Source organism: Gorilla gorilla, chromosome 23 (assembly GCF_029281585.2).
Source record: "Gorilla gorilla gorilla isolate KB3781 chromosome 23, NHGRI_mGorGor1-v2.1_pri, whole genome shotgun sequence".
In the NCBI taxonomy this organism is placed as follows: Eukaryota; Metazoa; Chordata; class Mammalia; order Primates; family Hominidae; genus Gorilla; species Gorilla gorilla.
Window position 1 is genome coordinate 30,031,773 of NC_086018.1, and position 15,159 is coordinate 30,046,931.

A 15,159-nucleotide genomic window follows, 5' to 3' on the forward strand; every position below is an offset into this window, starting at 1 on the left:
AGAACTCCCTTCATCTCACAAAATGGAAACTCTGTACTGTTTAAACAATACTTATGAAAACAATAACTCCCCAATCTCCCACCCCCACCCTACCCCAGTTGCCCTTGGTAACCACCATTCTACTTTCTGTCTCTATGAATCTGACTAACTCTAGGTACCTATTATAAATGGAATCACATAGTATTTGTTCTTTCATCACTGGCTTATTTCACTTTGCATAATGTCCTCAAGGTTCGTCCATTTTTTTTTTTTCACGCTTAATTCACTTTATTTTTCTTGTATAAAAACCCTATGTTGTAGCCACAGCTGGAGCCTGAGTCCGCTGCACGGAGACTCTGGTGTGGGTCTTGACGAGGTGGTCAGTGAATTCCTGATAGGGAGACTTGGTAAATACAGTCTCCTTCCAGAGGTCGGGGGTCAGGTAGCTGTAGGTCTTAGAAATGGCGTCAAAGGTGGCCTTGGCGAAGTTGCCCAGGGTGGCAGTGCAGCCCCGGGCTGAGGTGTAGCAGTCATCGATACCAGCCATCATGAGCAGCTTCTTAGGCACAGGTGCGGAGACGATGCCAGTGCCCCTGGGTGCAGGGATGAGGCGTACCAGCACAGAGCCACAGCGGCCTGTCACCTTGCAAGGGACAGTGTGGGGCTTGCCAATCTTGCTCCCCCAGTAGCCTCTGCGCACGGGGACGATGGAGAGCTTGGCCAGGATGATGGCCCCACGGATGGCGGTGGCCACCTCCTTGGAGCACTTAACACCCAGACCGACGTGGCCATTGTAGTCCCCGATAGCAACAAACGCCTTGAACCTGGTGCGCTGGCCGGCACGGGTCTGCTTCTGCACTGGCATAATCGTCAAAACCTCATCCTTGAGAGAGGCCCCCAGGAAGAAATCAATGATCTCTGACTCCTTAATGGGCAGGGAGAAGAGATAGATCTCCTCCAGGGACTTGATCTTCATGTCCTTGATCAAGCGGCCCAACTTGGTGACGGGCATCCACTCCTTATCCTCGGCCTTGCCTCCGCGAGCTCCGTGGCCTCGGTCCCGGCCCCTTCCACGGCCGCGACCCCGGCCCCGGATGCCACTGCCGAAACCTCCGCGGAAGCCACCGCGGTTCCCCATCCCAGGGCCACCAGGGCCTCCGGGCCCCCCCGCTGCACCGGCGTCATCCGCCATTTGGTGTTTTCTCGGAAAAGAAGCTTTTTTTTTTTTTTTTTTTGAGATGGAGTCTCACTCTATCACCCAGGCTGGAGTGCAGTGGCGCGGTCTTGGCTCACTGCAAGCTCTGCCTCCCGGGTTCACGCCATTCTCCTGCCTCAGCCTCTTGAGTAGCTGGGATTACAGGCACCTGCCACCATGCCCAGCTAATATTTTGTATTTCTAGTACAGACGGGGTTTCAACGTGTTAGCCAGGATGGTCTCGATCTCCTGACTTCGTGATCCGCCCGCCTCTGCCTCCCAAAGTGCTGGGATTACAGGCATAAGCCACCGCGTCCGGCATCCATGTTAAAGCATGTGTCCAAATTTCCTTCCTTTTTAAGGCTGAATAATATTCCACTTTATGTATATACCACATTTTGCTTATCTATTCACCTGTTGATGGACAATTGGGTTGCTTTCACCTTTTGGCTATTGTGAATAATGCTGCTATGAACATGGGTGCATAGGGATTTTTAGTCCTTTTTGAAAGCAAGGTAATCACAGAATTGGTGGGTGGATGGACAGATACATGGTTACATGGATGGATGATAAATGAATGGATGGGTAGGTAGATGGATGGATGGATGGATGGGTAGATGAATAATAGATGGATAGATAAATGAAAGCACTCCGAACCGAGAATTAGGAGAGCTGTTTCCTGTCCTGGATGTGATACTTTTCACATGTATGACACACCAGGCATCAGAGATACTGTGAGGTAACAGTGATCCCATTGTAACAATGGCAGTAGTAGTGAGTTAAAAGGAGTTTCAAAATATTTATAAAGATGAGTAACTCTGATAATTCATGATCACAGTTGGCATGTGTCAGTAAAAGGATTGTGTACTAGAACTTAAGGTATTGCTGACTACGGAGAATGGGGTTTCCCTGTGTGATAACCCTGGGAAAGAAGAGAGTGACTCATGTTGGGTAAAACCACATTGAGTACCAAATATAGAACAACTGGAACATTAGTCAAAAGAACATAAACAGTATCAATGAAAATTCAGGAGCTTGCACCACAGAGGATACTGGCAGTGAATGAGTACAAATGCCAAAGAAGCTTGTATAAATGAAGAGTGCAGAGAGAGGAGATCTTGAGGATATTGAGCTCTGTGCTGAACTGGCCCACAGGATTTGCTCAAACATAGTCTCACCATCCATGGCAACTATAAGAACCAATCTCAGCAGAAAAAGGAAAGAAAACATAAAGCTTATATTGAAGGAAATACAAATGGCACACAAACATATTGAAATATACCAAATCTCTCTCTAATAAGATAAATGCAATCAAAACTACAGTGGGATACTATTTTTTACTTACTAGACTGGAAAATATCATAAACAAATTGATGACACATTACGTTGTGAGAGGAAACATGTACTCTCACACAATCACTGTGGGGAGCATCAATTGGTACCACTTGTAACAGTAATTTGAGAACATCTATCAAAATTATATCAAGAGAATGAGAAGATAAGGCACAAAGTGGGAGAAAATATTTGCAAAATATGTACCTGACAAATGACTATTATCCAAAATATGCAAAAAACCTCTTAAAACTTAACAATAATAAAATTAACAACCTAATTTAAAAATGAGCAAAAATCTGAATGTCTAGACACCTCACCAAAGATATATAGATGGCAAATAAACATATGGGGAGATGCTCGATGTTATGTAATTAGAGAATTACAAATTAAAACAAAAATGAGATGCCACTATACACCTATTAGAATGGCCCAAATCTAAAACTTGACAACACCAAATGTTGGCAAGGATGTAGAACAACAGGAACTCTCATCCACTGTGAGAATGCAAGATGGTACAGCTACTTTGAATAAAAGTGTGGCAGTTCCTTCCAAAGCTAAACACAGTCTTTCTATGCATACAATCCAGCAATCGTGCTCCTTAGTAAATGAGTTAAAAACTTATGTCCAGACAAAAACCTGCACATAAATATTTATAGCAGCATTATTGATAATTGCCAAAACTTGAAGCAACCAAAATGCAAAATGTCCTTCAGCAGGTGAGTGGATAAATATACTATGGTATATCCATACAACAGAATATCATTCAGTGCTAAAAAGAAATGGTCTATCAAGCCACGAAAAAACATGGAAGAACCTTAAATGCATATTACTAGATGAAAAAAGCCAACTGGAAAAGGCTACATACTACATCATTCCAATTATATGACATTCTGGAAAATACAAAACTACAGAGGCAGTAACAAGATCAGTGGTTGCTAGGGGCTAAGTGGGGAGGATGGGGTGAATAGACAGAACACAGAGGATGTTTAGGGAAGAAAAGCTACATTGTGCATGATTCTATAATGATGAATGCATGTCATTGTACGTTTGTCAAAACTCATAAAATGTACAACAGCAAGAGTGAACCCTAATCTAAACTATGGACTTTGGGTGATAACGAAGCGTAAATGTAGATTTATCAATTGTCAAAGGTACCACGCTAATGTTGGATGATAGTGGGAGAGGCAGGGCATGGGGTCGGCAGGGGTATATGGGAACTCTTTTTACTTTCCACTCAATCTTGCTCTGAACCTAAAACTGCTCTAAAAGAATAAAGTTCATTTTTAAAAAATTATACATTCACATATCCTTTGACCTAACTATTTTACTTCTAAGAATGTATGCTACAGGCTGGACATGGTGGCTCATGCCTGTAATCCCAGCAGTTTGGGAAGCCAAGGTGGGTGGATCTTCTGAGGTCAGGAGTTTGAGATCAGCCTGGCCAACATGGTGAAACCCCATCTCTACTAAAAATACAAAAATTAGCCCGCTGTGGTGGTGTGTGCCTGTAGTCCCAGCTACGTCGGAGGCTGAGGCAGGAGAATCACTTGAACCTGGGAGGTGGAGGTTGCCCTGAGCCAAGACTGCGCCACTGCATTCTAGCCTGGGTGACAAGAGCAAAACTCCATCTCAAAAAAAAAAAAAAAAAAAAAGGAATTTATGCTATAGATTGGCTCACGTAAGGGCAAAATGACCTACACTCGAAGTTATTTATTATGGTACTACTTGTAATTGAAAAAGATTAGAAACAATATAAGTATCCATCCATAAAGCACTAGTATATATTACAATATATCCATTTAATTGAATAATACGATCCAGCTATTTTTAAAAAGGAAAACGCTTGTGTATTGATATGGATTGATCTCAAAGATAGTTTGTTGGATTCAAAAAGTAAAGTGTGGCCAGGCGCAGTGGCTCATGCCTGCAATCCCAGCACTTTGGGAGGCTGAGGCGGGCCAATCACCTGAGGACAGGAGTTCGAGACCAGCCTAGCTAATATGGCGAAACCCCATCTCTACTAAAAATACAAAAATTAGCCAGGCGTGGCAGTATGCGCCTGTAGTCCCAGCTACTTGGGAGGCTGAGGCAGGAGAATCGCTTGAACCCAGGAGGCAGAGGTTGCAGTGAGCTGAGATTGCGCCACTGCACTCCAGCCTGGGTGATGACTCCATCTCAAAAAAAAAAAAAAAAAGTTAAGTGTGCAAAGCAACATATAGTATGCTAACATTAGTGTAGAACATGAGGAGGTAGAGGAAGAATATAGGTACATATTTGCTTGTATGTACATTTAAAAATCTCTTGAATACACAAGAAATTGACAAAATTGATTGCTTTCAGGGAAAAAATTTGGATGACTGAGAGGCTTTCTCTCTATGCCTATGTACCTTATGAACCATGTGAATGTATTATTTACTGCATCAATAGATGGTAGGAGGAATGGAGGGGAAAAATGATAAAAAGGAAAAGAAGAAGAACGAACACGACTCTAGGATCACTGGCTATCCAAGCAGTAAGGGACCTTAGCAATCTTCTAGCTTGACTCCATAATACATTCACTGACTCCACAAATACATCTTGAGTGACTCATGTATGCCTGACACTTCCAGGTGCTATAGATAGCAAGATGCAAATGTATAGGGGTAAACAATCTAATGGAGAAAGACCTTACAGTTTATCAGTAAGAAACTGAAGCCCAGAGAAAGAACAGGCCTTGGCCAAGATAACCACAGACTTGGTGGGACAGCTAGGGCTGAAACCCAGGTCTGCAGTCTGTTTGGTTTTGTTACCTATTCTGGGCTTAAAGTACAGCAAAGGAAATGGACTTCATAATGCAGTCAATGTTTATGAGCATAATGATAACTGAACCACAAAACTGGCTTTCCTCTCCTACATCTACTTTCTAATCATCATAGTCACAGCCAATGGAAAGACCTTTCAGTACTAATTAACACTATTTCATCCTCTACCTACAGAAACTATTATGTAGGAGTCATTATAAATAAATACGCATGCACACACACCTTTCTGAATGATGGTTCATCTGTCCCTGCTGAGACATGAAAAATGGTAAGACAAAGCATTAAGGCAGATACTCAGAGAATGATCTTCTGTTTGGGAATAGGGAAAAGAACTGAATTCACTGTCAACTGTCCCTGATCCCTGGGATTTTCTAAGGGTCTTAGTCAAACTCCTCAACAGGGTTTTTCCAAGTTTGGGAAATCTTACCAGGAAGTAAGAAAAGAGGAGTGTCATTCTCATTACCTTGAATGAAAAAGAGCAACAATCAACAGCCTGGGGCGTAGCCTAATGTATCCAATTAACTTTGATTTCAGTATTATATAACACACATGAAAATGGAACCATATACACACAAACACATATATAAACACTCCTATAAATATATGCCCACTTAGACACGTACACAATTATCAACTCCAAAACACAGAATAAAAGTCTGAGATGAAAAGCCATCAGTTCTAAAGCCATGATTATCCAAATATGAAATCGTAAAATCTCTGTCTTTGGAGTGATTCTATTATTGGAAAAGGGGCTGCCGATTGAACTCCAGCTTCAGTTTGGCTCTGATGGGTAGGGGTAAAGAGGAATAGATCCTTACTGAGATATAAATTGCTGATGGGAGAGAGAAGATGATTCAGGGTTGTGCTTGAAAAGAGCAAAGAAGTCAAATTGAGATTTTTTTATATGGGCTTAGGCTGTGAGTCCCAGCACAGGGACTTTTTTTTCCCCCTTTTTTCTTAGAGATAGGGTATGGCTCTGTCACCCAGGCTGGAGTGCAGTGGCAGAATCATAGCTCACTGCAGGCTCAAACTCCCAGGTTCAAGTGATCCTCCCACCTCAGCCCCCCAAGTAGCTGGGACTGCAGGTGTGTGCCACCATGCCCACCTAATTTTTTTATTTTTTACTTTTTGTAGAGACAGTCTTGCTATGTTGCCCAGTCTGGTTTTGAACTCATGGCCTCAAGCAATCCTCCTGCCTTGGCCTCCCAAAGTGCTGGGATTACAGGCATGAGCCACTGCGCTCAGCCAAGCCTCATTTTTAATGGAAGACCACTTGCAAGGCCCATTTTCTGTGCTTTCCAAACAGAAGTCATCCTGGGTCTCAGTTTAATCTCTTGTTTTGACTCATCCTGAGTCACTCACTGCTTGCTTCCCACTCCTAGTCCTTGAGAAAGCACCTGGTCTGCAATGGCTTCCTTCAGTGCAAAGTATACTCCAAAGTCATTGTTCCATGTGGAAAGGGTATGGGTTCTATGGGGCAAAGGCCTCTTTATACTGCAACTGTTATTAACATTGTGATTACCCCCATACATGCCTGATATGGGAGAACTGCTTGTACTTCTTGAGCACAGGTAGCTGCTGGTGAGGGTCCTTGAGGGCCAGTTCCTTTAATACCTGAGTCAGGCATACATCAGGTTTTGGATTTCTACAACCTCCAAGAATAACAGACTCTTCACACTTAAAAGGGTTAAGAGCATTCAACCAATCCCCTCATTCTGCAGTGAGGAAACTGAGACCCAAGGAGTAAGAGTGACTTGTCCACGTTTATGCCCTGGTCTCTGGGTTCCTAATCCAATGCTCCGCCATCTCTAAAAACATTGTTCATCACGCCTGTAATCCTAGCACTTTGGGAGGCCGAGCTGGGCAGATCACTTGAGCCCAGGAGTTCGAGACCAGCCTGGGCAACATAGTGAGACCTCAGCTCTATTTTATCAAAAATAAAAATAAAACAAAACATTATTTAAAAAAAAAACTCCTACAATTTCTTCTAAATCTTAACTTACATCTACCCTATGACTCAGCCTTTCCACTCCTAAGTGTTTACTCAGGAAAAATGAAAACACATATCCACAAAAGACTTGTACACCAATGTTCATAGCAGTTTTATTCCAAGTAGCCAGAAAGTAGATACAACCCAAATGTTCATTAGCAGGTAAGTGGACAAACAAAATGTAGTGTATCAACTCAATGGAATACTACTCATCAATTAAAAAACAGAACAAGCTACTGATGCATACAATGTGGATGAATCTCGTAGATACTGAATTGAGAAAATAAGTCAAACATAAAAGAGTACACACTGTATTATTCCATTTATATGCAGCTCTATAACAGGCAAAACAAATTAGTCTATGGTGATAGAAAACAGAGTAGTTGTGGGAGGCAGGAGAGGGATGATTGGCTGCAAAGGGGTATGAGAGAACTTTCTAGCGTTCTGTCAATGTTCTACATCTTGATTGAGATGGTGGTTATGTGGGTATATTTGTCAAAACTCACCAGACTGGGTGTGGTGGTTCATGCCTGTAATCCCAGTACTGTGGGACGTTGAGGCAGGTGGATCACCTGAGCTCAGGAGTTCAAGACCAGCCTGGGCAACATGGAGAAACCCCAGCTCTACAAAAAAATAAAAAAAAAGTAGCCAGGCATGGTGGTGTGTGCCTTTGGTCCCAGCTATTTGGGAAGCTGAGGTGGGAGAATCGATTGAGCCCGGGAGACCAAGGCTGCAGTGAGCCAAGATCACACCACTGCACTCCAACCTGGGTGACAGAGGGAGACCCTGTCTCAAACAACAACAACAAAACCCACACAGCTATATACTGAGGAAAACATTCCTGTATATTGATAACTGCCTCATTTTTTTTTCCAGTGGCCACTAGTATTCCATGGTATATATGTGCAATAGTTGATTGTGACATTTACCTACATATGGGCATTCAGGTTGTCTCCAGGTATTTTGTTTTGTTTTGTTTTGTTTTGAGACAGAGTCTCCCTCTGTTGCCTAGGCTGGAGTGCAGTGGCATGAGTAAGGCTCACTGCAGCCTGGACCTCCTGGGCTCAAATGATCTTCCCACCTCTGCCTCCCCAGTAGCTGAGACTACAGGCACATGCCACCAGGCCCAGCTAATTTTTAAATTTTTGGTAGAGATGAGTCTATGTTGCCCATGTCTATGTTGCCCAGGCTGGTCTCAAACTCCTCGGCTCAAGCGATCCTCTAACTCGGCCTCCCCAGGTGTTCTTTGAGAAGAATGACAACTCTGTTGGTGAAAATACATGTGAACTAAATTGCAGTGAACTGAACTGAACCAAACTGAAACGTGGACAGTATCAGGTTGGCAAATATTTAAAATAATTCTTTAAAAATCACACAAAAAGATGCTAGCATCACTAATCATTAGGGAAATGTGAATCATAACCACAATTAGATACCTTTTTATACCCACTAGGATGGCTATTTAAAAAAAAAAAAACCATAGAAAACAACAAGTGTTAGTGAGCATGTGGAAAAGTTAGAACTCTTGTATGCTGCTGGTGAGATTGTAAAATGGTGCAACCACTCTGGAAAACAGTATGGCAGTTCCTTGAAAAATTAAAAATAGAACTACTATAGTATCCAGCAATTCTACTTCTGGGTATATATACTCAAAAGAATTGAAAGCAGGAACTCAAACAGATGTTTGTATACCCATGTTCAAGATAGCATTATTCACAATAGCCAAGAGGTGGAAATAATCCAAATGTCCACTGACAGGTGAACGGCTAAACAAATGTGGTATATACATACAATAGAATATTAGCCTTAAAAAGGAAGGAAATTCAGATACTACAACATGGATGAACCTTAAGGATATTAGGCCCAGTGAAATAAGCCAGACACAAAAAGACAATTTTTTTTTTTTTTTTTTGAGATGGAATCTCACTCTGTTGCCAGGCTGGAGTGCAGTGGCAAGGTCTTGGCTCACTGCAACCTCCACTTCCCGGGTTCAAGTGATTCTCCTGCCTCAGCCTCCCGAGTAGCTGGGATTACAGGCACCCACCACCACACCCAGCTAATTTTTTGTATTTTTAGTGGAGATGGGGTTTCAACATGTTGGCCAGGCTGGTCTCAAACTCCTGACCTCGTGATCTGCCTACCTCAGCCTCCCAAAGCGCTGGGATTACAGGCATGAGCCACTGCACCCAGCCTAAAAAAAGAAAAGACAAATTGGTATGATTCCACTTATATAAGATACCTAGAACAGGCAAATTCATAGAGACCGAAAGTCAAATAGTGGTTACCAGGGACTGAAGGGAGGGGAGAACAGAGAGTTATTGCTTAATGGGTAGAGAGTCTCAATTTAGAATGATGGAAAAGTTCTGTAGATAGATACTGATGATGATTGCACAATGTGAATGTACTTAATACCACTGAATTTTAAAATGGTTAGAATAGTAAATGTTATCTTATATATATTCTACCACAATAAAAAAATTCCATCAAAATGAGTGTCATCTGGGACAGTCACCCCACAGGGCAGTTTGATGACATATATCAGTCTTAAAAATAATCAAGCCCTTTGATTAACATTCTGTATTAGGAATTTCACATAAGAAAATAGATTAGTGTTAGAGGGACATTCATCTCAGCAATATCTACAATAATACCTCTAGCTGCCCTAAACGTCCCAAAATACAGAATTTATTAAGTAAATATAAATATATCAATATGCTAGAATAATTTGTGGTCATTTAAAAATATGTTGTAGATCTACAAAATTCAATGTACAGTGCAATCCAATTTTGCAAATATGTGATACTTATTATTAATGTATGTAATATATAGCTATATTATATTTTATATATTTGTTTCTTTGTTTTTTGAGACAGTCTTGCTCTGTTGCCCAGGCTGGAGTGCAATGGCGCGATCTCGGCTCACAGCAACCTCTGCCTTCCGGGTTCAAGCTATTCTCATGTCTCAGCCCCCGAGTAGGTGGGATTACAGGCACCCACCACCGTGCCTGGCTAATTTTTGTATTTTTAATAGAGAGACGGGGTTTCGCCATGTTGGTCAGGTTGGTCTCGAACTCCTGATCTCAGGTGATCCACTTGCCTCGGCCTCCCAAAGTGCTGGGATTACAGGCATGAGCCACCGTGCCCGGCCTTTTATTTTATATATTTTAAAGTCTGAAAGAACATATATTCCAAATGTTAACAGTGACAATTTCTAAAATATGGTTTTAAGAATAAGACTTTCAGCCAGGCATGGTGGCTCACACCTGTAATCCTAGCACTTTGGGAGGCCAAGGCAGGAGAATTGTTTGAGGCCAGTTGTTCAAGACCAGCCTGGAACATAGCAAGACCCCATAACATTTTTTAAAATAATAAAACTTTTTTATTTTTGGCTTATCTATATTGCCTCCTCGGGTTTTTTTCCAAATAAAATAATATATTTCAGGCATAATTAGAAAAAAACAAGTGAATTTGGGCAGAACTCATATCTAACCATTCTTTATAATGCTGGATGTCAAAGAGGCTATCTGTGAAACAAGAGGTGACTCTACTGGCAAGTTTTGCTTTGGTTTGTTTTTTTCTTTTTTTTCTTTCTTTTTTTTTCATTCAACAAGAGGGTAACTTGACATTTGGCTTACCAGTTCAAGGCTGCAATTTTTATAATGCATTATACAGAGATGTACACCTCCATAGTACAGGTGTAGATGGGAGATGACAGTAGCAGGTGATTTTGTATTCTGAGTTTAACGCGTTTAGCAGTATCATCTTCTTTTTTTTAGAGAGAGAGATGGGGTCTCACTCTGTCACACCCAGGTTGGAGTACAGTGGCAGGATAGTAGCTCACTGCAGCCTCAAGCTCACCTGTAATCCCAGCTACTTGAGGGTTGCTCAAGTAATCCTCCCATCTCAGCCTCCTGAGTAGCTGGGATTACAGGTGTGTACACCGCTTCCAGCATTATCTTTGAAGAACCAAGAAAGGCTTTACAGAGGAAGCAACAGTAAAATGCCCATTTAATATATAAAGCCTTTCTGACATGACAGAAAGAATGCTTGGGCAAAGGCAGGGGAACCTGAATGGTCCAGTTTGGATGGATATTTACTATATGTTCATACAACTCAATAAACAGTTATTGGACATCTAAGTGCCACACATGCTCCTCTAGGCACTAGAGGTACAGCAGTGAAGAAAACAGTCCCTATTCTGATTCTAATTGTGAAAGATAGGTTTTAAAAAGCAAGCAAATAAGAACATGATATGTCCGGCAATAATAAGCGTTAGGAAGGAAAATAAAGCAGAATAAGGAGATAAAGAGGGCCAGGAAGAAGAAAGGTGACCAAGGAGGGTCTTTCCTGATGGTGTCAAAGGAAAGAAGAATTAATTGAGCCACATGGATTTCTGGCAGAAAGGCCTCCTAGATAAAAGGGCAAGTACAAAGGCCCCTGAGGGGGAAGCATGAAGGGAATGAGAATGAAGGTTGTAGAGACAGACCTAAGACTGTGTGATTAAAGTCCTTGGATGCCAATTAATCTAGCCATAGCAATTCTTCCAGGAATATAAAGGCCAGAACACTGGACTAGGAATCAAGATTTCTGGAATTAAGTCCTGAGTCTGCTAGTAACTTGCTTTGTGTCCTTGGACGAGTCACTTCAAGTCTCTGGGACTCAGTTTCCCCATGCATCAAGTGCCAGCAATCATCTTTACTTATCTATCTTCAGGTGAGGCTCAAAGGAAGGTGGAAGATGTGGAAGAGTTTAGAATGTGTGCTGTTCTCTTCAAGGGGGAAGGAGTATGACTGTTATGCCCATAGAAGGGCTGGGAGAACAAGGGGCCCTCACCGTGTGGAAGAAAGCACTCTAAAAGGAAGGTATTAAACAAGGGAGTTGGCTATCCTAAAACTGGGAAAAAAAGAGGTATCTTGGGTACCCTGAAAATCACTTTGGAGCCCCCTCCCAAGGACAGGCAGTATGAGAGGGACTGTCTTTAGAAACCTCCTTCCAAAAAAATGCCTACATGACCTGAAGGTGGCTTGAAGCACTCTCAATTTGCCACTTTGTGTGTGTCTGGGTGTGTGGGTGTTAAGGGACAGTCAGAGCCAGGACAAGTCCAAAGTTGTGAGGGAAGGAAACAAAGTATACAGGACAGTGGAGCAGGTCCAGGTAAGAGGGTGAAGTTCCGGACTTTGCACCAAACCTTCTCTCTCTTAGACCAAAGCAATGGTTCTCTGAGAGACCATTGTTAGAAGAAGAATAAAAGAGCTATCATTAATCAATTCCTTGCTAGCATTTATACAGCGTTGCAGGAAGTGCTTTGCACACATTATCTCCTTTAATCCTCACAATACCCCTATGACATAGGTGCTGTCATCCTCAGTTTGTTGATAAGGAAACTGAGATTTAGAGAGATTAAGTAACTCGCCCAATATCGCACAGCTAATGAAGGACATAACTAGATTTTGAACCCATTGCTCATAAATGCACATTAAAAATATGTGTTGGCCAGGTGTGGTGGCTCATGCCTATAATCCCAGCACTTTGGGAGGCTGAGGTGGGTGGATCACTTGAGGTTAGGAGGTTGAGGCAGCAGTGAGTGGTGTTCACACTCTAGCCTGGGCTACAAAGTGAGACATATGTGTGTGTGTGTGTGTGTGTGTATATGTATATGTGTATATTTTTTACATATATACATATATATTTATTTACATATGTGTATATATTTACATGTATTTTTTGAGACAGGGTGTCACTCTGTACATATACATACATATACATATACACATACATATACACACATATGTGTATATATATGCCCAGAGAGGGTGTCCTTGGGGAAAGAATAAAGAAACATCTGAGAAAGAACTCAAAACTCTGGCTTCCAGTCCTTGTTTCACCTGACTCACTGTGTCACCCTAACAAGTCCCCTCCCCTCTCTGCTTCTCAGCAACCTGCCTCCACCATCTTCCTAATTCCTCAGCCCATTGGCCTTTAAGCTTCTGGGGTTCCTGCATCATGCTACTGGGGCCTCTCGCCACATCTCCAGCTGTGTCAGACTCAGATTCTGGATGGAACCTGAAGCCTTGACAGCCTGTGGGTGGAGGAACTGAGAGAAGACTCCGGGGAGTTCTCTAGATTTCTGACACTTTAGATCTTTCTCTGTGATCCTTTGCAAGTCCCATAACTTGAGCCTTATCGACTAGTGAGTTGGTACTTTGAGAAGTCGAGAAGCTGCACACTCCCCTCTCTGGAGATACACAATTTAGGCAATAACCTAAGTCATGCCAACATACCTCTGCTGCAAAAAACGCTTAAGGGAGCAGAGTAGCTAACACGGTTATTGCAGTTTCCTGACTATCCATGTGTAACACTATACACGGATACTCAGCTACCTCACAGAGGAGCTCAGAATCAGCTCACCACCCCAAGGAAGCCAGCTGGTCTGCACCTCCAAAATCTGCTTGCCTCAGTCACAACTCGCTCAGCATCTTTTGAAGACCAGGAAATTAGAGAGTACTTTGAACATAATCCCTGGAAAAGCCACTAAACATGGCATAACTCATCCCCTACCTTTCACAAGTGGGACAGGGAGGCCCAGGGAGGCCATGTGACTCAGCTGGAATCAGAACTCAGGCCTTCTGACCCCATGCTGTTTCTTTGACTCTTGCACGCATTTCATCCCTTAGCCAATTTCTGGACCCCATGGAGTATTCCTTCAGAATGCTTCTTCTAGGCCAGGCCACATCATCCCTCCCTGGATTACTGCAACAGTCTCTTCTGGTCTCCCTCCTCCAAGTCTCTCCTTCCTTCACTCCATCTGGCATAATGAGCCATGTCACTCTCTGACCCAAAATTGTCAGGGGCTCCCCACATCTACTGAAGAAAACCCAAAGGCCCCAGCCTGATATTCAAGGTCCTCCACCACCTGGTGCCAACCTGTTTCTGGCTTCCCATCCCCCCACCTCCTCTCCTCACACATCCTTAGTCCAGCTCAGCTGGACTGGTTGCCCCAGGATCTCCCTTCTCCTGAATTTCATCAGTGCTGTTTCTTCCAATGAGTTTGCGGGACTACCTTGCCCACTGCCCCATCTGCCACCTTTACCTGTCCGAATCCTACTTGGCTTGGTTCAAATGCCCTCTCACCCCGTTAAACTTCCTCACACTCCACTCCCAATGGAAGAAATTGCTCCCTTCTCTGGACCCTCAAAGCACTATTCTGACCCTATTATGGGTGGATCTATATTAGGCCTTAGTATTTATGTACCTGTTTCCTCACCTAGCAGGATGCATTAGCAAAATACATAAACAACTGGTCCAAATGCTTCCCATAGGCCCAGTATGGTGCCTTTTGCTCACTGATTCATTCTTTCTTTCAGCAACAATTTCTTGAACAGAGGCTGGATGTGTTGCCTCACACCTGTAATCTCAGAGTTTTGGGAGGCCATGGCAGCAGAATTGCCTGAGGACAGGAGTTTAAGACCAGTCTGAGCAAGATAGCAAGACCCCATCTCTCCAAAAACTTTTAAAAATTAGCCAGACATGGTGGTGCACACTTGCAGTCTCAGCTACTTGGGAGGCTGAGGCAGGAGGATCACTTGAGCCCAGTAATTCAAGACTACAGTGAGCTATGATCATGCCGCTGCACTTTGGCCTGGGCAACAGAACAAGACCCTGTCTCTAAAAAATAAAAATAATAATTATTGAAGAGAGTTTTGGAGTCTGATAGACCTAAGTATGAGTCTAAGATCTATCACTTGTTAGTAGTATAACTTTGAACAAATTAACCTTTCTAAGACTTAGTTTTCTCCTCTGTAAAACGGGGGTCACAATATCTATTTCACAAATTTATTGTAATGACTAATGATATAACAT

The 15,159-nt window shown here is 42.6% G+C and overlaps 1 protein-coding gene across 1 annotated transcript; it reads right to left on the reverse strand.

The window, feature by feature from the left end:
* Positions 1 to 261: 261 nt before the first annotated feature.
* On the reverse strand, positions 262 to 1,188 carry LOC101137478 (small ribosomal subunit protein uS5-like). The gene has a single exon (XM_055374313.2). The coding sequence runs from the start codon at positions 1,169 to 1,171 to the stop codon at positions 290 to 292; it is 882 nt and encodes a 293-aa protein (XP_055230288.1). The 5' UTR covers positions 1,172 to 1,188; the 3' UTR covers positions 262 to 289.
* Positions 1,189 to 15,159: the final 13,971 nt, after the last annotated feature.

Bases quoted from the DNA above. Each gene is read 5' to 3' on its own strand.
- LOC101137478 (XM_055374313.2), bottom strand. From the start codon at position 1,171: ATGGCGGATGACGCCGGTGCAGCGGGGGGGCCCGGAGGCCCTGGTGGC.